This window comes from Panthera uncia (assembly GCF_023721935.1).
Source record: "Panthera uncia isolate 11264 chromosome C1 unlocalized genomic scaffold, Puncia_PCG_1.0 HiC_scaffold_4, whole genome shotgun sequence".
Classification (NCBI taxonomy): domain Eukaryota; kingdom Metazoa; phylum Chordata; class Mammalia; order Carnivora; family Felidae; genus Panthera; species Panthera uncia.
The window spans coordinates 54783849-54809070 of NW_026057585.1; the positions used below are offsets into that span (position 1 = coordinate 54783849).

The 25222-nt window shown below is 40.8% G+C and overlaps 1 protein-coding gene and 1 pseudogene across 1 annotated transcript; both read right to left on the reverse strand.

Moving 5' to 3' along the window:
• Positions 1–392: 392 nt before the first annotated feature.
• LOC125913442 (serine/threonine-protein phosphatase 2A catalytic subunit beta isoform-like) lies at positions 393–1409 on the reverse strand (annotated as a pseudogene).
• Positions 1410–19323: 17914 nt separating this feature from the next.
• Positions 19324–24914, reverse strand: L1TD1 (LINE1 type transposase domain containing 1; the record flags this gene model as incomplete). The annotated part of the gene is made up of 2 exons (XM_049618872.1): positions 19324–21405; positions 23850–24914. Coding segments are annotated over 2 exons (2715 nt in total), but the record flags the coding sequence as incomplete, so codon positions are not given.
• Between the last annotated feature and the right edge of the window lie 308 nt (positions 24915–25222).

Here is a 25222-nt window from a genome sequence, read left to right on the forward strand (position 1 = left end):
GAATCAGAAGCAGGCTCCAGGCTCTGAGCCATCAGCCCAGAGCCCGACGCGGGGCTTGAACTCACGGACTGTGAGATCGTGACCTGAGCTGAAGTCGGACGCTTAACTGACTGAGCCACCCAGGCACCCCTATTTTGTTTTATTTTTTGAAATGTTTATTTTTTTTTTTAATTTTTTTTTTCAACGTTTTTTATTTATTTTTGAGACAGAGAGAGACAGAGCATGAACGGGGGAGGGGCAGAGAGAGAGGGAGGCACAGAATCGGAAACAGGCTCCAGGCTCCGAGCCATCAGCCCAGAGCCTGACGCGGGGCTCGAACTCACAGACCGTGAGATCGTGACCTGGCTGAAGTCGGACGCTTAACCGACTGCGCCACCCAGGCGCCCTGAAATGTTTATTTTTGAGAGACAGAGAGAGCACGCACATCAATGGGGGAGGGGCAGAGAGAGAGGGGAACAGAGGATCAGAAGCAGGCTCTGGGCTGACAGCAGAGATCGTGAGGTCATGACCTGAGTGGAAGTCAGATGCTCAACCAAATGAGCCACTCAGGCGCCCAAGGAAGGAGTATTTTAAAGTGTCATCTAATTCCATGAGAGCAGCCTGGTTCCCACAACGATAACAGTAACTGGGTGCACTAAAAATGGTAACCACATTCTAATCATGACACCAATTGTATCCCTCCATTACAAGCTGGTGAGCTCGAGAAGCCAGTGTGAGGCCATTCCCATGGTTAAATGTTTCAGAAAAGTCTTATCCACATGTGTAGCCAGCACCACATGGTGAAATACCCCACCCACCACAATCATCTGGATCTGACCACTACACATCACACATTGGGCCCTCATGTGGAACTTCCTGTAAAGGATCCAAGTCTCTTATATGATCCAGCACATCTAGGGATGGAGAGAGGCCACTGTGGAGGCAGAATATCTGTCCATCTACTAAAGTTGTAAGTAGAAGATAATCAGATAGATCTGTAACATATTTCCAAACATTGGCATTTCTAAACTTTCACAGACATTCATTATAAAAGCCATATACTTGGGTAATTTCACAGCTTTCGTGGTTTCCTCTCAATATTGTAATGTGTTCTGAGTAATACACCTTTAAGGCCACAAGGAGAGTCACAGTCTCCACTGAATAATAGCCTCTGTCTACACAGTCGCCCATGAACAGACAGTTTGTACCTGGTGATTTTCCACCAGTTCTGAAGAGTTCAGTAAGCTCAAGAAATTGACCATGCACATCTCCGACACGGTAACAGAACAACAAACCTCTTGCACATTTTATTCTTTTGTTAAAATTTCCTTAGCCTTTTTGCACAGCATCTGTACTTGGTTCTGTTAAGCTGTTTACACACATGCAGCTCTTTGGTGAATAACTAGCTGTCCATGGCTGCCTGAACCCCTTCCCCCCTGTTTCCTTCCCCCTACCCGCCCCCCAACCCTGAGTGCCCCATCGCTGCCACCAGCTCCTGGGGAGGTGGGGGGGTGGTGGTGAGGAAGGAGTCTCAGAGCATTTACCCCACCCAAGGCCAGCTGGGGGGAGGGGTGCTAGCTCACCCAGACCTGCCCTGCTGCTTCTGTGTCCACCTCCTGGGAGGGAGTGAGTGAAGGGTGCGGGGAGGTCAGGATGACTTTGGCCCAGGTCTTTCACTGACCACCAGGTGTCTTCCCACCGCCCCCTCACCCCCACCCCCACCAGCCTCTACCCATAGGCTCCTCTTTTTTTAAGTCCTTTTTAAAGGCTTCATTCTCTGGCCAACACAAACATGAAAAGATGCTCAACATCACTCATCATCAGGGAAATGCAAGTCAAAACTATGATGAGATATCACCTCACACCTATCAGAATGGCTAAAATCAACAACACAAGAAATAAGTATCGGTGAGGATGCAGAGAAAAAGGAACCTCCTGCACTCTTGGTGGGAATGCAAACTGATGCAGCCACTGTAGGAAACAGCATGGAGGCTCCTCAAAACATTAAAAATAGTTGATCCAGTAATTGCACTACTGGGCATTTACTGAAGAAATACAAGAACACTAATTCAAAGGGATACATGCACCCCTATGTTTACTGTGGCATTATCTACAATAGTCAAATTATGAAAGCAGCCCAAGTGCCCATCAACTGATGAATGGATAAAGATGTGGTGAATATATATATAATAGAATATTACTGAGCCATAAAAAAGAATGAAATCTTGCTATCTGCAATAACATGGATGGAGCTAGAGAGTAAAATGCTAAGCAAAGTCAGTGAGAGAAAGACAAATGCCATATGAGTTTACTCATCTGTGGAATTTAAGAAATAAAACAAATGAAGAAAGGAAGGATAAGAGAGACACAAGCTAAGAAAGACACTCTTAACCCTGGAGAATAAACTGATGGTTACCAGGAGGGAGGGCGGAGGGGATGGGGATGGGTCAAATAGGTGAAGGGGATTAAGGAGGGCACTTGTGGAGATGAGCACTGGATAATGTACAGAATTGTCAAGTCACTATAGTGCACACCTAAAACTAATATAACACTGTCAACCACACTGGAATTAAAATTAAAAACTTAAAAAAAAAAAAAAAGTTTCATCTTCAACGCTTTTCCCCTTTCTCCTCAGAATACTCAGGACTCCAATGTTACTTTCATCCAAATCATTTCCACTCCTAACACCTTCTCCTGACCCACCTGGCTTTGGGTAACGACTATGCTGGAGTGCCTGACACCCTATGCTATTGACTGTGTCCAACACCCTGGTCCAGGCACCTGCCTGAATTCCTTCTGATCTCAGGGCATGCAACTCTAAACAAGGGCTCCCCACTGCCTACAGAATTTCTCTAAACTCTAGCCCTGGATTCAAGATCCGGTTTGGTCTGGCTTCCAAACAGCCATCACTACCCTGCTTGACATACCCTCTAGCTCGACACCACCTCTATGCTTTTCTGGCCTCTGAGAACTTGCTTACAATGTCTTGTCTGCTATTACCCAAGAAATCTTTTCATGCCCAATTTCTGCACGTTCAGATCTCACCCAGGGTTCTCATTTAGTCCTTTAGGTTTGAAGTAGCAAAACACACTGAAGTAAGTAAATCCCAAAAGGCCACCTCCAGTGGGTGTGATATCCTGGAGGTCAATACATGGCACGTATCACTACCTTGGAGGAAAATCCCATTACACAGTAACTGCTGGTAACAGAAAAAAATACATGAAGAGTCACCTATTCCAAGAAGATAGAAAAACAATAAAATAAACCCAAAGAAAGTAAAATAAGGATAGCAGTAAAATTAAAATCAGAAATCAATGATTACGAGAACAAAAAATGAGTTTATAAATCAAAAAGCTGAATCGCTGAACATACGGGTGTGCTAGCTAGCTTTACAGAAGAAACACGAAAAAGAACACAAAAACACAAAATTAGGATAAAGGGAAACTTGTTAGCGAAAATACAGATAAGTAGGAGACATTATATACCACTATAACTTAATACATTTGAAAGTCTGAACGAAATTGATGATCTTTCATGAAACTACATATTCCCAAAACTGGGTTGGAAACACATGGAAACTTTAAACAATAACATGTAGAAATAAACACAATTCTCCTCCAATCAGCCCCAGATCATTTCACATGTGAATCTTTCAAATACTGAATGAACAGATTTTTTGATGCTGTTTAAACTATTCAAGAGCATAGAGACGTAAAGGAAATACCTTAACTCATTTTACAAAACTGACAAATGACTGATCTGAGAACCTAATAAGGACAAAACTGCAGACAATTTTACTTGTAAAGTAAGTTGAAAAAGTTTAAGAATATACACACACAAACCACATATAAATTGTATATATCAAATCAAGCCAGCCGTACATTAAATAACACACCAAGACAAGTAAAGTTCATTTCAGGAATCAAGGAATCAAGGATGGTCTCATATTAAGAAATTTAGTAATATAAATTAATCTTAAGTCAGTCAGAGACTTTACTATCAAAAATGCATTCATTGGGGTGCCTGGGTGGCTCAGTCGGTTAAGCTTCTGACTTCAGCTCAGGTCATGATCTCACAGTCCGTGAGTTCGAGCCCCGCGTCGGGCTCTGTGCTGACAGCTCAGAGCCTGGAGCCCATTTCAGATTCTGTGTCTCCCTCTCTCTCTGCCCCTCCCCTGTTCATGCTCTGTCTCTGTCTCAAAAATAAATAAACGTTAAAAAAAATTTAAAAAAAATGCATTCATTAAGATTTGTACACCTATTCCTCCTTATAAGCCTCTTAATAAAATGAAAATAGAGGTGCCTGGCTGGCTGTGTCAGCAGAGCATGTGACTCTCAATCTCAGGGTTGTGAGTTCCAGCCCCACATTGGCTGTAGAGATTACTTAAAAATAAAATCTTTAGGAGAGCCTGGATTGCTCAGTCGGTTGAGCGTCCAACTTTGGCTCAGGTCATGATTTCGTGGTCTGTGAGTTCGAGCCCTGTGTCAGGCTCTGTGCTGACAGCTCAGAGCCTGGAGCCTGCTTCGGATTCTGTGTCTCCCTCTCTCTCTGCCCCTCCCCTGCCCATGCTCTGTCTCTGTCAAAAATAAAATAACATTAAAAAAAATTATTATAAAAAAATAAAATCTTTAAGGGGTGCCTGGGTGGCTGAGTGTCTGACTCTTGATTTCAGCTAAGATTGAGATCCCCAGGTTGTGGGATAGAGTCCTGTGTCAGGCTCTGCACTGAACGTGGAGACTACTTGAGACTCATATTCTCTCTCTCTCTCTTTCTCTCCCTTCCCCCCCATCTCTCTCCTAAATAATAAACAAATCTTTCCAAAAAAAAAAAAGAAAGAAAGAAAGAAAATGAAAGGTATTCCTTTATCTTAGTGAAAGTATTTCTCAAAACCAAAGCCAGGATGTGTTTAAAATGCTAAAACACCAGAAACATTTCTGATCAAGTCAGATTCAACAGAGGGCCTAATACTAACAGTGTTATTGAATATTATTCTAGAAGCTCCTGCCAATAGAAAAGGACTGAATTACAATGTGTAATTAATAGAAAGGAGGTTGCAAAATTGTCATTATTTACAAAGCATATGATTGCACATCAAAAAAACAAAACAAAAACAAAACACCAGCTTAAGCCTACTAGAAAAATAAAAGTGAGCAAAGAGATTATTTTAAAAATTAACAAAGTGGCACCTGGGTAGTTGGTTGGGTGCCTAACTCTTGATTTCAGCTCAGGTTATGATGAGCCCTGCATCAGGCTCCTTGCTAATAGCATGGAGCCTGCTTGGGATCCTCTCTCTCCATCTTCCCCTCCCTTGCTCATGCTCTCTTTCTCTTAAAATAAATAAACTTAAAAAAAAAAAAAAAAAAAAAGAACCTGAGCAGAGGCAACCAAATGGAGTTGCCCCAAATGGAGACCTCCACAAAGTCATGTAACGACAAAGTTCTTGAACAAGTAGGATATATGTGAAGAACTCCAATGCCATTAAGTACAATTCACATACTTAAATGGGAGAACTCCCTCCTAAAGTAAAGCTATTAGAAAAATCTAAAAGAGATGTTAAAATAAATACACTTCAGATATTTGAAGGAAGAAAGAATAGCAGAATTAACCATAAATAGGACGCAGGTGATTCTCTTACCAGCATGACTCAAGCCATTATGGTTTCCAGCCTCACCTGCTCTGCCAGAATCTGTTCTCTATGACTGCCTCCTCTGGCACACAAAGGGGACAACAGGCTGCAGTGACTTTACTTGAAGCCAATCTGATTTTTGTTTCTACACCTGGCTCCATGAGATGGACTCAAGGTTAGGAAGGAGAGAAAGGCAGCAACACAGGGAAGCCGCGGGAGAAGATGATCACATGGGGGCAGGGAAAAGTCACTGCCCAAGAAAAGTAAGCACTTCCCCAAACACCTTTAAGACACTTAAAATTTTTTCATGTGGAATATAAAGAAATCAGGTGGGGAGTGTAGGTAAGAGTGTGGATACTTCATTTTGAGGACCCACTGTTTTTTAAGGGCTTGTCTAGGAAACGGATAGCTTATGAGACCCCTCTTGGCTGGCAGGCTTTTGGTGAGCCAATGGACTATTATCTGCTATCTCAGCCATGTGCCACCTTGGGACCAATCCTTACCTAAGTCAGCATTTAAAAAGCTACAGCCGGGGTGCCTGGATGGTGGCTCAGTTGGTGTAGAATCTGACTTCGGCTCAGGTCATGATCTTGTAGTTTGTGGGTTCAGGCCAATGTTGGGATCTGTGCTGACAGCTCAGAGCCTGGAGCCTGCTTCAGATTCTGTGTCTCCCTCTTTCTCAAGAATAAACAAACATTGGGGCGCCTGGGTGGCGCAGTCGGTTAAGCGTCCGACTTCAGCCAGGTCACGATCTCGCGGTCCGTGAGTTCGAGCCCCGCGTCAGGCTCTGGGCTGATGGCTCGGAGCCTGGAGCCTGTTTCCGATTCTGTGTCTCCCTCTCTCTCTGCCCCTCCCCCGTTCATGCTGTGTCTCTCTCTGTCCCAAAAATAAATAAAAAAAAAAACGTTGGAAAAAAAAAATTTAAGAATAAACAAACATTAAAAAAATAAAAATAATTAAAGAAAAAAAAAAAGGCTACAGCCAAGGGGCACCTGGCTGGGTCAGTCAGTAGAGAATGTGACTCTTGATCTGTGGGGGTTGTGAGTTCTGGCCCCACGTTGGGGGTAAAAGTTACTTTAGAAGAAAAAATAAAAGCTCCAGCCAAGCACCCTGCTGTCTACAAGGGACCATCAGTCTTCCAGGTTTCGCCAATGTGGTCTTTCAATTACCTGTCTCCAGGCTGGGGCTGAAGAGAGCTTCCTGGAGGAGGTGATACTAACTGCTAAGTGGAAGGAATTTCCAGGTGACAATGGGGAGGAGGGCTTTGAAGTTCCCGGGAGCAGCCTATGGACAAGGCAAAGGAAGAGGGCAATGCGTTCTTAGAGCTGCCAGTCCAGAGAGGCTGGATGGGGAAGTGTAATGAGATAAGACAGAAACCAGTGACAATCTCTTTAAAATCTTTGTTGCCTCGATTTAATTTTTTTAACCTTTTTTTATTATTGAGAGACAGAGAAACAGAGCATGAGCAGGGGAGGGGCAGAGAGAGGAGGAGACACAGAATCCGAAGCAGGTTCCAGGCTCTGAGCTGTTAGCACAGAACCCAACGAACTCACAAACCACGAGATCATGACCTGAGCCGAAGTCGGACGCTCAACTGACTGAGCCACCCAGGGGCCCCTACCTTGATTTAATTTTTAAACTTGTTTTCACTGTCTTTTGAGCACATACAGTTTTTTAAATTAAAAATTTCCTAATTAGAATATAAACTCTTGAATGGCAGAGAGTTTGACATATACCTTTCCTCCCAGCAGAGTCCTATCTTCATCTGGAGAGACCTACTGCCAGATGACAATGCTCAAATCCAGAATCCCTGGAAGCATCAACAGACAATGATGATTAAAACCCCTAAAGACCCATAAGCTTTCTGCCCCTGGTGCACCTAGGCTCTGCTTGGAACACAGATTCTTCTGTTCCTAAACCCCTTAGCAGAGATGGGAGGGGCTCTGGTGCTGGAGGGGCAGGACCACACCCTCCTTACTCTGGGTGAGACAGCAAGGATCTTGCTTTTGAGCCTCACTTCTTTCTTTCTTTAATTGTTCTTTATTGTTGTTGGAGTCTTTTCTTAAAGTTTATTTTATTCTGAAAGAGAGAGAGAGAAAGAAATGTGAGCAGGGGAGGAGCAGAGAGGAGGCTCCACCCTGTCAGCCCAAAGCCCAACAAGGGGCTCAAAACTACAAACTGTGAGATTATGACCTGAGCCGAAATCAAGAGTCAGATGGTCAACTGACTCAGCCACCCAGGCGCCCTGAGACTCACTACTTGCATCAAGTTGTTGCTATGTTAACTTTTTAACAGTTTGCTTGCAAAGTTAATAACTTTCCAAGTAATGGATCGGGGGGAGGGGGTCCACATGTTCTCAGGAACAATTTCATGTTATAATTTGGAGCCAATAAGAAAAAAAAAGCCTAATATAAGCATCTTCTAGGTTTCTGCCTCAGTATGAGAGCTGCTTCTGTCTTGGCATGCTGAGGGAAGGCAGGCTCCCCAGTGGGTTTGAAGAGAAATACCATGTGAGAATCAAGTCTCCTAAAGACAGGCAGAATTCTAGACAGCCTGTTCTGGAGTGGGTAGGACGACGGTAATCATGCTGTGAACAACTATTAAATTCCAAAAGAACAACTTTGTAGGTATGGCTATATTAATGTTTTTCATTTCACTGGCTTTGCAGCTTTGTAATTCAGATATAAGTCTGTCTCCATTTCCTACTTGTAGAAGAGCCGTAAACCCAAGGAGTTTAATGTGCACAAAGCCCAGTATAAGTAATTAGATAACAGAAACTTTTGTAACAATTTTTTTTCTTTAGAAGTCAGGCAAATCTGTGAGGATTTGGCCTTCAAGGAGGGGTGGTGCTGCTGCTGGGACCTCGTGCAATCTGTCAGTTTAAGGGCCTGAGTGGGGACAGTGTGTCCCCATATACAGCTGAGGCGGTAGGCTGCCAACAGTTATCTCCAGGACAGACTATTAAAAATGTTACCGCTAAAGACATTTTGGTTAGCCCTCCCACTGTTCTATGCAATAGGGAGACTCGATAACTTTGCCTCTCTGATTTGCAAATCCAGATTTTGTTTGGAGAGCATGTTATCATGGAAGAAAAAAGATGGCTGCTGATCTCATTAACTGCAGATGGGACAGGGCAGTTTTTTCCAGATGAACTGTACTCAGAAGATTCATACTTTTCAGGAAATCATGCACCCATTGAAAAAGAAGACTAAAATCATGAAAGCAGGCAAGAAATTTCAGGTAAGTGATTCAGGTCGCTATCTTTATAGTACCCACATGAATGTTCAAAGTATAACAGGTTCTCTGGAGTAGATAAGAGTGCTGTTTATTGAGTAATCTCTACATTCATTGTGGGACTCCAACTTATGACCCTGAGATCAAGAGTCACATGCTCTTCTGACTGAGCCAGCCAGGGGCCCCTGGGGATACCTGCTTATTTAGATGTTGGTCTATTTATAGTTCTGATGAAAACTGGAGATCATCTAGGCTTGCCTGAAACTTCAACTTTGTGCCTGTAAAGGTTACAGTAGTCTTTTATGTTTCAAATGTATTATCTAGTACTCTTGCTTACTTTTTTTTTTAATTTAATGTTTGTTTATTTTTGAGAGATGGAGACAGAGCGTGAGCAGGCAAGGGGCAGAGAGAGACGGAGACACAGAATCCGAAGCAGGCTCTAGGCTCCGAGCTGTCAGCACAGAGCCCGACGCGGGTCTCAAATTCACAAACCAAGAGATCATGACCTGAGCGGAAGTCGGAAGCTCAACCAACTGAGCCACCCAGGCACCTTATTGCTTACTCTACTCTTTAAACCTTACAGTATGCTGTAAGGATTAATGATCTTGTTACCAAACAAGAAAGAAAATTTCACAAGGGTTTTCCACGTCTGAATTGTTATATTATCTCAAAAGTTTAAATAAGATGATCTACCGCCATTGTTCTTCTAACTGTCCAGTATATTACAATTCCACTGGTGTGCTTGGGAGGGTGAATAATTCTTTGGACTTTTTGCTAGAGTTATGGTGTCATCATGATTAAGTGGTGAACAGCAGACAGTGATAAGCTTCAAGTGATAATGTCTTTATTTTTTTTGCTATGTCTTTAGCTTTGATGATTAAAAAACGAATTCTGTGTAAAACCAAAAGTGATAAAGAAGAGAAACAGAGAAGGAAAAGTCATGCAGTATCTTAATCAAGACTGGGCAACACTGGAGTAGTAAATCTGTTTAGCAGTTCAAGGTCCCAAGGTTTTTGTATTTCCTTTGAAGAACTTGAGTTGACACAGTATGTGGCTTTGACATCATGGACCAAAATACTCCTTTACCTTGGGATGGCAGGTGCAGCAAATCTGCAGGACTCCTCAAAAAACTTCCCTGAATCTGGAAATCATCAGCTTAAACTACAAAGTTTGGCCTTGGCCTTCAAAGTGAAAACCTTGAAAGAAAGGACTGTATGAAGAATCCAGCCTGCACAGTTGGTAAGAATGCTCCATAGTGCATCACCTGGATGCATTCTTTTGCTTCTAACTCTGTGTTGGTTGAACTCTCTGTCCTTTTCTTTATATTAATCATTTTCTTTTTAAGGAGAGAAAGAGTGTGTGAGTGGGGTAGAGGGGCAGAGGGAGGGAGGGAGGGAGGGAGGGAGAGAGAGAGAGAGAGAGAGAGAGAGAGAGAGAGAGAGAGAGAATCTTAAGTAGGCTCTATCCTCAGCATGGAGCCTGATGCAGGACTTGATCCTACAACCCTGAGGTCATAACCTGAGCCAAAATCAAGAGTCAGATGCTCAACTGAAGCCACCTAGGAGACCCCCCCCCCAATTATTTTTGAGACATAATTGACATATAACACTGTAGAAGTTCAAGGTATACATCATTTTGCCCTTTTTTTTTTTTTAATGTTTGTTTATTTTGAGAGAGAGACAGAGCATTAGTGGGGGAAGGGCAGAGAGAGAGGGAGACACAGAATCTGAAGCAGGCTCTCGGCTCTGAGCTGTCAGCACAGAGCCAGATGCAGGGCTTGAACTCGCGAGCTGTGCAATCATGACCTGAGCTAAGTCGGACGCTCAACTGACTGAGCCACCCAGGCGCCCCTATTTTGTCTGCTTAATCTTAAAACTTATACCTTTGTTTCTATTCTTTACCTCTGACTAAAGGTAAAAATAATTTTTCTGTACTTAATTTGTATCTTGTTTAATGATGTCTTCTTCTTCCCCCTAAGTTTTAGCTACCTCCTTCTTTATCCTAGGATCTTCTCCTTTAATTCCATTTTTAAAAAATTCACCACCAAATTCTCTGAGCATAGTTTTGATCAGGACATTCCCCTAAACGTAACCCTTCAAAAGCTCCCAGGTTTCAGTAAATCAGAATGGCTCACCTCTAACTCTAGAGCAAGAGTACAAAGGGAGGCCCACACATCCTACCTGAATATTTAAAAATTATAAGCCTAGCAAAGTACTACAAATATGCCTTCATAAGGACATAGCATGCCACGTTCTAGTTCAGAATTCTCAGGCCTGTCCGAGTTCCATACCAGGTCGTGGGACAGGAGAATCACCTCTAGGCCACTGCCAAACGCCTCCTCCTACCTGCTGTGCATTCTTTGGAGGGTTTGAAGGGTTCTTATTATATACAGGTGGACATCCAGACTCATCCCCACCTCTCCCCAAACAACCACACTCCATCAGTCCATGCCCAGCTTTAGGGCCCAAGCATATGCATACCGGCTATCTGTTTTTAGGTTAGGTAGGTAAGAGGTGCTGGAAAACCCTAGTATAGGGCTCCAAGCTGTTTAGCCAGGAAATTCGGGGAGCTTGGCTAGAAGGTAGGGGGAGGGGGAAGGCTGAGCAGGCTCCTCCCTTAGCTTCTTGGACTCCTTTTGTGGGTTGGGGTGAAGGGAGGGACCCCACTGCACAGGGATTAGAATTAGGGGCAGTTTAAGGGCAGCGGTGGCCTCAAAATTTGTTTGTAAACACACTAGGTCCTCTCCACACTTCTTCCCTAGAGAACTGTCTTCTCCAGCTCTGCTCTAAACACAAACTAAAATGAAACCCAGAAGAGCAAGGAGACATAAATATAACCCTAAAGTGAAATAGAAAATGAGAGTAAAAGAAGGGAATTAAACTACATTAAGAATAAGAAAAAGGTAAATATTGGTAAAAGAAATGAAACAAAAAAATTAAAGTTTATTTATTTTGAGAGAGTGCGTATGCACAAGTGGGTGAGAGGCAGAGAGAGGAAGAGAATCCCAAGCAGACTGACAGCACAGAGCTCCGTGCAGAGCCCAACGCGGGGCTCAATCCCACGAACCGTGAGATCATGACCTGAACCAAAACCAAGAGTAGGTCAACCAACTGAGTAGGCCTCAACCAACTGAGGCACCTAGGCACCCCAAAACAAAAATTTTTAATAAATTTTAGAAACCCTAAAGGAAATATGATGAAGGCTATTTAATGTAAATGAGACAAAGGCTAAAACCAACAGAAGTTAAAAACATGAAACCAGAGGAGATAAAAGATTTAGTGGGTAGAAAGAGGCCCAGTTCTTCAGCAATGCAGGGAAATGTGAGAACAAGTCCTTAAAGATGTACACTTAAAAAAATCACAAGCTACACGTAGCTAAATAGGTATGGAGCCTCATCATAATACCCTGTGACATAATGCAACCAGGTTTGTATTCTCACTAGAATTTTGAAAGTTACATAGGTACTACTTTTTTCCTATTGTAATGTGTTTTCAATTACATCCTTTGTTGGCAGCCAGAGGTGAGCTGGCCCTTGGAGTTGACACAGCTGAAACCGCGAACACGGTTTTTGGAAGGAATATGGATAATATTTAGCAAAAGCCATAAAATGACCATGCTCTTTGATCCACTCATTCCAGTCCTGCTAGACAGTCCTACGGCAGGAGTCCTATAGGGCTGAAAAAAGGAAACGTTCCAATCTTACTTCCAATTTTATGCTTATGCTGACTACAGAAGTAAAACCAAAATGTCCAAAGGCAGGAGAAAGATGTAACAAATGATGGTATATTTGTCTGAGGAATCATGCAGCAACTAAAATGATGATTACTAAGACTTTTAATGAAAAGATATCATTTAAGGGACACAAGCAGAAAATAAAAATGATTGTACTCTAAAAGTGCACAAGGTATGCAAATCACCTTTTATTTTAATTTTTACAAAATGTTCATTTTTTATTTTTGTATGAGAGAGACACAGAGCACAAACAGGGGAGGGGCAGAGAGAGAGGGAGACACAGAATCCAAAAGCAGGCTCCAGGCTCCGAGCTGTCAGCACAGAGCCCGATGTGGGGCTTAAACCCACAAACTGCGAGATCATGCCCTGAGCTGAAGTCTGGCATTTAACTGACAGAGCCACCCAGGTGCCCCTACAAATCACTTTTTAAAAAATCATTGCTCTAAGGGCGCCTGCAGCATCTGATTCTTGATTTGGCTCAGTCATTTCTTGGCTCAGTCAAAATCATGATCTCGCCGTTTGTGAGGTCAAGCCCCGTATTAGGCTCTGAGCTGACAGTGCAGAGTCTGCTTGGGATTCTCTCTCTCCCTCCCGTGTTCTCTCTCAAAATAAATAAACTTAAATAAAAACAAACAAACAACCCAAAACCAATGTTCTAACAGCTGTGATGTTTCAGTGATAAATGATGGGTAACTTCCCCTTCCTTCCCTTTCACAAGATGCAGGTACCCTCAGCTTATCACAGAATCCCAAGACCTCTAAATTGTCACCTTCTGATTCTGCTTCCCAGGCACTGTCCTTAGGCTTAGGAACATTTGTCATCCCTGTCTGGCTTGGAGGCTGCACTGCGCAGCTGAGAGAACTCTAAGGCAACAAATATCAAATTATTCACTTTTAGCAGCTTGAATTTATTCCTCAGACTTGAGTGGGGGATCTGCATGCACTGATCTGACCCTAAAAACTGGCAAAAGGAAAACATCACGTTCCTTATTAACCTTGTGCAAATTTACCAAGAAATTGTAACTTCTCCCCTCTAATTCCAAAACTGGCTGTGGCTGTTATCTATTATTTCTTGACTTCTTCCACGTCTCATCTTAAGTCTATTTCCTATGATGAACCTTCCAAGGCTTCTCAATCCCCTTTCTGAAGGTTCCCAGAAAACACAGTACACTTCCCCTTATATATAGCTCACAATTCTTTCTTTAATGCCTGGCTTTCCCACTAAGACCATAAACTCTACACAGTCAGAGAATGTCTGTTTTAACATAAAGATGTTCGGAATCTTGGTATTGAGTTCATATCTTCCCTTGTGAGAAGAGATGGTCATCTCAGTCTCTAACAGCCTGGCCTGTGCAGTCTGCCTGGGGGAGATTACCACATACTTCCAAAGAAAAACTAACAATGAAATAACAGAAAGTCAAAAACGTGGATTTTTTTTTAGAAGAGCTTTAGGCTTGAGCCACAAGGAAGCAATAGGAATTCTCTGCGGGAGTCAAGTCCTCTTCAGTGCTGGGTTTTCCAGGCTGTTCTATCTACCTGGAAGCCCTTCTTTTTGTCTTTACCCATCTAACTTCTAGGACCTTCAGGCTTAGTATGGGTATCATCTCCTTTAAGTCTTTGACTTCCCAGACTATGCAGATTTGCAGGGAGCAATTAGTTTCTGAGAAAGGCTGGAAACCATTCAAGGTTTGTTGCAAAGAATTTGTTGATCCACTGGTACCTTCTAACTCTCTTCATATGCTAACCTTACAGAGACAAGGACAGATGTGGGTAGGGATTTAGTCCCTAGGGTGTTCACACTTCTTTAAAAATCTGGAGGCAATTAGGAACATAAATGGTACAGCCACTATGTAACACAATACCAAACCTCCTGAAAAAATTAAAAATTACCATATGATCCAGCAAGTCCACTTCTGGGTATTTATCCATAAGAACTCAAAGCAGAATCTTAAGAGATATTTATACACTCATGTTCATTACAGCATTATTCACAATAGCCAAGAGGTATGAACAACCCAAATGTCCACGAACAGATGGATAAAGGAAATGTAGTTATATACACACAATGGAATGTCACACAGCCTTAAAAAAAAATGAGATCCTATCACATGTTACAACATGGATGAATTTCGAGAATATTATACTAAGTAAACCAGTCATCAAAGGACATATACTGATGATGTCACTCACGAGAGATCTAAAGTAGTCAAAATCAGGAGTGCCCTGGTGGCTTAGTCAGTTAAGTGGCTGACTTCGGCTCAGGTCATCGTCTCACAGTTTGTGAGTTCGAGCCCCGCATCGGGCCCTGTGCTGACAGCTCAGAGCCTGGAGCCTGCTTCAGATTTTGTGTCTCCCTCTCTCTCTGCCCCTCCCCCGCTTGCACTTGGTCTCTAAAAAATAAAATAAAAAAGAAAAATAAAAAAAGAAAGTAGTCAAATCATAAAAACAAAGTAGAAAGCTGTTGCTGGGGGAAAGGGAAGAGGGAATTAATATACACATAGTTTTAGTTTTGCAAGATAAAGTTCTAGAAATCTGTTGCACAACATGAATGTACTTAACACTAAACTGTACACCTAAAAATGTTTAAGATGGTAAATTTAATGTTATGTGATTGTGACCACAATTAAAAATAATTAGGGTGTCTGGGTGGCTTAGTTGGTTAGACTGTATTATGTTAAATTAAAGCAGTCAGAGAAAAGACAAATACCATAGGATTTCACTCATATGAGATCATGACCTGAGCCAAAACCAAGAGTCAGAAGCTTAACCAACTGAGCCACCCAGGCACCCCGGGAAGGGAATTCTTAAAATACTTTAAAAGCATGAAACGGACGGCAAAAACAATTATTAGTTTGATTACATAAAATAGTAAGGATTTCTACTCAGAGGATACAACAGCCAAAATTAACAAATGAGTAATGAACTGGGAGAATGTATTTGTACCCTCCAAAAATATGAGGTTACTATCCAGACATACAAAGAGGGTCTTGTAAATCAACAATCAAAAGAGCCTTGAGTGCCTGGCTGGCTCAGTCTGAGAGCATGTGACTCTTGATCTTGAGATTGTGAGTTCAAGCCCCATGTTGGGTGTAGAGATTACTTAAGGGCAAAAAAGAAGGGAGGGGGGCGGTCATTGATAAAAGAGTAAAGCTTATGAATCAGCAATAGAGGGTGAAATCTAAATGACTAAAAATATAGGGACAGCTACCTTCTCAAGTTCAGTAATTAGAGAAATACAGATCTTCAACAATGGGATACTATTTTACATTCATTATGTTGGGAAAAATTAGAAAAGTTGAGTGAGAGGTTACCTGGGTAGCTTAGTCGGTTAAGCACCCAACTGTATTTATTTATTTACTTCTTTCAGAGAGCTAGAGAAAGAGAGTGAGTAAAGAGCACGAGCATGAGTGGGGGAGGTGCAGAGAGGGAAACAGAATATCCGAAGCAGGCTCCAGGCTCTGAGCTGTCAGCAGAGCCCAACTTGGGACTTGAACTCAAACCACGAGGTCATGACCTGAGCCAAAGTCAAGACACTTAACTGAGTCATCTAGGTGCCCCCGGGCCCCAAACATCCAACTCTTGATTCTGGCTCAGGTCATGAAGTGACAGTTTGTGAGACTGAGCCTGGCATTGGGCTCGAGCTGACAGCGTGGAGTCTGCTTGGGATTCTCTCTCTTCTCTGTCCCTCCCCTGCTCACACTCTTTCTCAAGATAAACTTAAAAAACAAGATGTAGAAGTGGGAACTCCAGTCAAATATACAAATAGCCAAAGTACTTATGACAACAGAACTCTGACCAACAACTTCTATAGCAATTAGGCTGGGAAGCCAAACCACCTTTGCAGCAATTGGCCCAGGATGGTCAGACTTGGTCAAGGACTACCAAATTCCCTATGTTGGTTCCCATTTCCAACTTGGAACCAACCAGAGAAGCCATGTATGTTCCCCAAAACCCGAACATAAGATGCCCTGTTTGTAGTTAGCTTCCCATGCCAATAACTTTCAGTAGGAGCACATGGAGCCTTCCCTTTAACAATGTAAAGCTCTTTCACTCCCAGCTGACTTTGAGTCTGCGAAATACTGGCCATGGAGGCTGACTTCTTTATCATAGCTAGGTCTGAATGAATACCACGGGTTTGTTTTCATCCAGGTGGTCTTCACCTATTTTCACAAAATAGAACCACTGTGAAGAGCAACCTGGCAATACTGAGAGGAACTAATCATAAGCTCCCTTCAGGAACCAACAGGTACTCTTTTTGAGGTCCATAAGGGGTCAGAGATGAAGATGTTCATAAGCAGCATTATTGCAGGGTGGGGTGGGGGGTTGGAGCAGCCTGGGTGTCCACCACTAGACAAAGTGATAAAATAGTGTGGATAAATACTATAAAATTCATTAGAAATCTTGAGTCTTATGTACATACCAACATATACATCTTTTTAAAAATATATAAGATCCAAAGCATAATTCCTTTCACATAAATTAGAAACACCATCACTCACAAAAGGACATACTTTAGAAGAAAAACATCAGTGAACTATAGGACTATTAGTGGGTGGGAACCCTTTCCAGGGAAGGGAACGTAGGAATCAGGGCCAGATAAAAGGGAAAATACAAGAGGTTTTGTGGATTTGATAGAGTGGCAAGGACTAAAGGATATTACCAACGGTGTTTATTTTTTTAATAAAGTTTGAGAGAGAGTGCACATGTGCACCAGCACGAGCACAAGGAGGGGAGGGGCAGAGAGGGAAAGACAGAATCCCAAGCAGGTTCTTCACTGTCAATGCAGAGCCCAATGCGGTGCTTTAACTCACAAACCACAAGATGATGACCTGAACTGAGATCAAGAGGCAGACACTTAGCGTAGGACTTTGGCTTATGTCGTGATCCTTGTGGTTCCTGAGTTTGAGCCCCACATTGGGCTCACTGCTCTCACCAGAGCCTGCTTTGGATTCTCTGTCCCCCTCTCTTCCCCTCCCCTGCTTTTGCTCTCAAAAAAATTTAAGTAATCTCTACACCCAACTTGGGGCTCAAACTTACAATTCAGAGATCGAGTTGCATGCTCTACCAACTGAGCCAGCCAGGGGCCCCCTACCCTACTGTCTACTCTTGTCTAAAAATTCTTATCCCTCCACACACCAGTGGAAAAAGCAACTTAAATACTATTCCCAAGTGAATCCCACAACAAAGGGGGTTTTGACCTTGTAGGTGTAGGTCAAAGTAAGCATCCAAGTTGGAGAGGAATACCTAACAGGTTTGTCTCTCAATCTGGTCATTAAAAGTGTATCAGCATCAGCAGAATTGCTCCTTGACTTATAATTCTCCACCCTCACATGTCTACAGAAACAGGTTATTAGTCTAAAAGAAAGCAGTGCATGGGTGTCAAACGGGGTTCACAAACACTATATAAAGTTTCCTGGGGCTGCCATAACAAACTATAACAAAGTAGGTGGCTTAAAACAAAAACACACAATTCTAGAGACCAGAAGTCTGAAACTAGAGTATTGACAGGATCATGCTCCCTCCAAAGGATCTAGGGAAGAATCCTTCCTTGTGACTTAACCCTAGTTATTCAAGACGTTTTACCACTGGGGGGAGAAGGGTGAAAGGTACATGGGACAGTACTATTTTCTCAACATCCTGTATCATTTCACAAGCAGAGCAAAAAAGTACTTTTAGTTTTACAAAAGTAAAGAAAAACTAGGAGGGGTGCATGGATAGCTCAGTCGGTTAAGCATCAGACTTTGGCTCAGGTCATGATCTCACGGTTGAGTTTAAACCCTGCATCAGGCTCTCTGCTGTCGGCACAGACCTGCTTCAGATCCTGTAACCCTCCCTCTCTTCCCCTCCCCCACTCATGCTCTTTCAAAAATAAATGAACATTAAAAAAAGAAAACTGGGATTAAAAACCCTGTTAGCCAGTAATAGCAATACAATGCAGCAAAGTATGATAATGGAGTACCTATGATTAATATCTTCAGTTTTCCCACCCACATGCTCACAACATAACTGAAAATGGACTCCTGTGATGCTCATTCTAAAAACTGGGGTGGGGCGAGTGCCTTGGCTGGCTCAGTCGGTGGAGCATGTGACTCCTGGTCTTGGGGTTGTAACTTCGAGCCCCACACTGAGTGTAGAGATTACTTAAAATAAAATCTTAAATAAATAAAAATAAAAAATGGAGGGCAACCAGCCTTACTTTAGATCTATTGGCCACAAAGAAGGATTTCCCATCTACTGAGGTGTATCATGTTGGGCACAAATATCACCTTGCAGAATCTTACAAGACACCCACGAGGAAAGAATGAACCCAGGTACAGATGAAAGAACTGAACTCAAGAAGCATTAGTAACTTGCCTGGGGTCACACAGTAAAATTAGAACTCCAAGCCAGGTGTACTGAGGCCAGGGCATTTGAAATAGCAATCAGTTTGCAGAAAGGCCCATGAAGGCCAGAGTCAGAAGGACTGAACTGAGAAAAGAAGTGTATTTCAAAAGCTGGACTTTTTTTTTTTTGTAAACTGAATATACTAAATAAGCCCTTGACACAAAAGCCATAAAATGATTACATCATTCTCTTAATTTCTTCAGTTATCAATACATTACAAATCATTTTTTTTATTCTAGACTAACAATTGACAATACATTTGACCTCTCCCTTGGATGGGTTTATGTAATAAAATGTAAAATTTAACTATATTAATGACAAAATAGATTAGAAAGTGTAAAATAGAAAACATAAGCAAATGAAGCATAATCAAAGGAAAAACATTTAATATAAAGATTCAAGATTGACATCATGACATTAAAATTGAATATCCTTCTCAAGATAAAAGTTCAACTTTTCCATCTTTTTTCTATTTAACTTCTGTCATCTTTTTTCCAGTGCTTTTCTATTACTTTTACCCCACCTCTTCCTATCTGGTTACAAACAGATTCCATCCCTCTCCCCGGTAGTTTAGAAAAGTCTATTCCTATGCAAGCTACAATGATTAACACCATTTTAAAACACCCTTTAACTATGCCAACAAAGTAACCTTCCCTTCCCCTACTCCCCAAATACACTGTTTGAGGTCCATCCTCCTGGGTAGAAATGTGGCATTTTATTTTCAACCTTTCCTTATTGATTTTTGCTGTGGGAGGAAGGTAATATATATTGTGTACATGTATTTATAGTCATCCTAGAATGCTAAAGTAGATCCTCCAGTAATTCTTGCAACGAGGGTATGCAAGAAATAAACTTTGTGAATTCTTCAGTATCAAAAAATGTCTTTGTTTTACCTTCAAAACTGAATGCCAATTTGGCCGGGTATAGGATTTTAGGTGTAAAGCCTTTTGCTTGCAGAACTTTTATGATATTGCTCCATTTACTTCTAGCATCTAGAGTATCCAATGATAAGTCTGCTGTCAATCTGATTCTTGTTCCTCTATAGGTTATCTCTCTTCTCTTTCTGGAAGCCTTTATGATCTTTTCTTTATCATTGGAATTCCCAAATTTCACCAAGATGTGTCTAGGAGTGAGTCTCTTCTCATCAATCTTACTAGGTATTCGGTAAGCACTAACAATCTCAAGACTTGAATCCTTTAGCTCAGGAAAGTTTTCTTCAATGAGTTCCTTCATTATTTCCTCTGCTCCATTTTCTTTATTATCTTTTTCTGGAACTCCTATCAAGCGGATATTGGAGCTTCTGGATCTATCTTCTATGTCTCTTGACCTTTCTCTATTTATTATCTGTTTGGCCATTTGCATTGTATCCTTAGAGAATTCTTCAATATGATCTTCTAGATTGTCCATTCTCTCTTCAAGTATGTCTATTCTGCTATTGAGAACATCTATTGAGTTTTTTATTTCCAAGACTTCTGGAAGGTAACTTTTAATATTTGCAACCTCCTCCTGGATCTCTCTGAAGTTGTTAATTATACTTCTTCTAAAGTTTTCTTCTGTCTCTTGTATTAAGTCTGTTTCTTTAGATGTTTGCTCACCTGTTTGTAGAGTTTTCTGTCTCTCTTTCTCTGTTTTCCTTGAAAATCTGGAGATTCCTGATGGAGTACTTGATTTTGTACATAAATGCCTTTTCTGCTCATCAGAACTTCTCTCCAGTGATTTTGAGGGAGAGGCAAAACACCAAATTGGACAAACTGTCCCAACTCCCTGGTTTCTAGGTGTAGCTGTTTCTTCTTTATTCTGGGTTTTTTGTAACATCCGGTGTTTCGCTAGTTTTTCCTTCTCAAAGTTGGGAGCCAAATAATTATAAGCAATTTCTTTAGGTCCATATGAGGCCTCTTTTCTCTCAACTGGGGAGGCAGGCTTTACATTTTCTACTTCAGAGTCCTCTCCTTCCTCCCACGATAGGACTACTTCCATTTCCCACTCTGAACCTTCTTCCTCCTCTGGCTCAGAATCTTCTACCTCTTTAATTAAAACAATTTCCAAGCCATTACTGGTTTTTTCCTCAACTCCACATTTTGTATTTACCAAAGAATGACACTGAAAGGTTGAATCCTGTTTCTCACATAATACTGAAGCCTCCTCTTCGTCTTCCTCCTGCAGCCCTGAAGGCTCTTCTTCCTCATCCAGCTCTGAGGTCTCTTCTCCCTCCTCCTCCATCCCTGAAGCCTCTTCTTCCTCATCCAGCTCTGAGGTCTCTCCTCCCTCTCCTTCCAGCTCTGAGGCCTCTTCCTCCTCTTCTGTCTCCCACTCTGAAGATTCTTCCTCTTGGGTCTCTAAGTTCTTCACCTCCTGTGGCTCAGCAACCTTAACCTCTTTAACAAATAGAAAGCTCAAGCCATCACCAACTTCCCCCTCAGCTCCATGCTTTGAATCTAGTAGCGTTTTTCCCTGAAAGAAAAAAAATTGAATAAGTAGTATCATGTGCCTTTTAATGGAATTAATGCTTTCACTGTCTAAATTTAATTTTGACTGCCATTTTCACAATTATCAAATAAATAGCTGGAAAATTATTTAGGTAATACTTTTTCTTGAATGCGTAAGTCCCCAAACAAGTCAAGTTTACTCTATGATTATCCCATCACACCTGCAATCTGTGTAGCACTTGCAACAAATTTCCATCAGGTCATGTTTACTATGTTCCTTCTATATTCCCAACACTTAAGTGTTTTGTGCCTGACTCTCAAGAACAACTTGTATTTGTGAATGTCTGAGTATATGCAGGACAGTATGGTAATGAGACTCTGTGATCTAATTTCAGGAATATTATCAACCCACACCCCCCACTCACATTTACTTTTCTCCCAAAGGAAACAAAAGTAAATTTAATATTTCTTAAAGATCCCACTTTCAAGTTCCAGCCACATTGTTCAAAAGGAAAGCATGCTTTGGTTAAGAGTACAAGCTCCTAAATCCAGCTGTCACATTTGCTACTGGTGCCTCAACTTGCCCTCTAGAACAGCATCTAATGTAATGCACTACTTCAGATTATTGTGGAGGGTTAAATAGGACAGCCTAGTTACTCAACTTAAGACAATGTCTCCAATATAAAAGTTAACTCTTAACATTTCTTGAAACCCTGTACTTGCCTCTGAATATTCCGTTTAATGCTCCTTGTTACAAAAGGCTCTTCTTCCCTATTCGGGGTTGGTTGATAGATATTTGTCCTTCAACCTTCCCAGACTGTTTAGAACAGGTTAGTTGCCTCATCTGTGCAAATCTCCAGGGAATAATTTCTAGGATTAAATGCTTATTCTCAAATAAAGAATTTGTTGATCCAAGTGTATTTCCTAATTCTAGACTGTCATTTTGCAAAGATGTTATACTAGAAAATGTTGAGAGGGAAGGGAAATTAGGTACTCTTTTCAGAACCCAGCAAAAATACTGGCTTAAGCTACAGACCTCTGAAGATACAAATAAATAGAAAGATATTCCGTGCTCACGGATTGGGAGAATTGGTATTGTTAAATGTTTATACTACCCAAGGCAATTAGCAGATTCAATGTAATCTCTATCAAAATTCCATTGGCATTTTTCATAGAACAATTCTAAAACTAGTATGGAACCACAAAGGACCCAATACCCAAAGCAATCTTAAAAAGAAACAAAGCAGGAGGCTTCATGCCCTGGTTTCAAACTATATTACAAAGCTATAGTAATCAAAACAGTATGGTATATGGTATTGTCATAAAAACAGACTCATAGATCAATGTAAACAGAGAGCCTAGAAATAAACTCACACATATATGGTCAACTAATTTATGGACAAATGACCCAAGAACATGCAATGAGGATAGTCTCTTCAATAAGTGGTGCCAGGAAAAATGGAGAGTCACATGCAAAAGAATGAAACTAGATTACTATGTTATACCATACACAAAAATAAGAAATACACATCCAAGATGAAAGAGAGAGAGAGAGAGAGAGAGAGAGAGAGAGATATTGGGAGAGGGAGGGGGAATCTCTACAGTATACTACAGGCATTACCTTTCAGGATTGGGATTATGAAAAATATTCAGAAAATACAGTGTTTTCAATGAAACCAATAAACATGGGAATATACTCTAATACAATGTAAGAAACAAAAACCTTTATACATGCAATGGATAATTGCTAAATATTAATATTAATGAACACTCTGACAGGCTTTAGTAAAATAGATTTGCATTTCACTGAATGTTAATAAAGAGGACTTAGCAGGACTACTTTATACATTGAAATTTCAACCTAATTATACCTGATACTTTTTTTCATAATCCTATTGCTTGAGGGCTTTTAATTGAACTTATTTATTTCTATTCTTCCTCCTACTGTTTTAAAAGCCACTATTCTAGTGTTTATCCTTAAATACATAACATATATATAAATTCATTTTCTTGCAATGTCTATAATAAATATACAATCTCTTCTCAGAGCAACTCAAATCTTTTTAACCTATTTCAAGCTTTCAATGCCACCCATTAAAAGAAAAAGAGCCTTTAAGTCATTACTTTTAATGTCATGCTTTTACTTTTAAGGATTTTTTTTTAAGGAATTCTTTCTTTTTAAGTATTTATGAGAAAGAGAGAGCGTAATCTGGGAAGGGGCAGAGAAAAGAGGGAAACACAGAATCCAAAGCAGACTCCAGGCCCCAAGCTGTCAGCTCAGAGCCCAACACAGGGCTGGAACTCACCAACCGTGAAATCATAACCTGAGCTGAAGTCGGACGCTTAACTGACCGAGCCACCCAGGCGCCCCTTTAAGAAAATATTTCTTAAAAATTGGTTTAAACTTCAGAATAACTTTACCAACTATTATACTTCATACATAAACTCCAAAGATCTATATATACTTACCACTTTTTCTCGAATCCCGTATCTTCTTCCTCCTTTCTTTATTTTTTCACTTTGTGGGAGTATATCCTTCAGTAATTCTTTCATAAACGGTTTTTGGCTAGTAAAATTGCTGAGGCTTTGAATATCTGAAAAGGTCCTTACTTCACCATCACACTTAAATGCTAATTTAACTTGACATAGAACTTGAGGTTCAAAATCATTTTCCCTCAGAATGTTGAAGACATTACTCCATTGCTTACTGATGTCCAGTGTTGCCGATGAAAAGTCTGCTGCCAACCTAAGTACTGCTCCTTCATCTTCTCTGGAGGTTTTTAGAATCTTCACTTTATTATTGTTTAAATTCTGAGGAATTTTTTCCTCTCTTTTTGCTTTGACCACTCCACCCTCTCCAATCTCGATGTTCTCTCCTGTTACTTCCATATGGATCCTACTATCTCCCCAAGCGTTATCTATATTGCTTATGGCTTCTTCCATACTTTCCATGACTTTGTAATTTTGTGACTCATCATAGGACAATTCCTTACCTTGGTTAGTACTGTACTCTTCAGCTTTATCTAATCTGCTACTTGGCTCATTTATTTCTTTTCTTTTAAAAGTCAAATTTTCAATATCCTCAACTATTTTAGAGTTTGCTCCTTCTATGTTTTCTACCAATCCTTTTTTTTGTGTGGCTAAACCTTTTATTTGTTGGCACTCCTTTTTGGTACTGGAGTTCTTTGGATTTTTCACTTCAGGTATTTTACTTTCTACTCTTAAAATTTCCTTTAGGTCATTTTTAAGAGAGTCCCTTATCTCTTCAACCATTAAATCCAGATTTTCCATCAAGCCTTTAAACTTCATCAGCACAACTGCTGACATGTCTTTGCATTTTAAATCTAATACCTGAGCCATTTCCTGGTCAGTTTCTATCAACTGAATTCTTTCCCTATGAGTGATATTTTCCTGCTTCCTTGCAAGTCTATCAATTTCTGACTGTATAAGGGACATTGTGGACACGTTTTTATTTTCCTGAAGAGTAATTTTTGTTCTTGAAGGTCTGCTAGACTCCCCCAAACTCAAATATCTTTAAAAAGATTATCTGAAATACAAAAAAAAAAAAGTAACTTGTTTACTTAACAATTATTTTGAGAAGCACAACGACCAAGAGTATAAACGTGGTTATTAAGTAAACTGAGTACTCCACAATTTAATATAAAGGGTAAACCATAGGTTACATAGGGTAACACATGGGTATATGCACATAAACAACAAAAAAAATCAGAATTCAAAATTCATACAATATGATTAATACCCCATTCAAGTAAAGATTTAAATGCCATAAATCAACCAGTAATGATGGAAATTGGCCAGTTTCCCATACTATTAACTTTGCT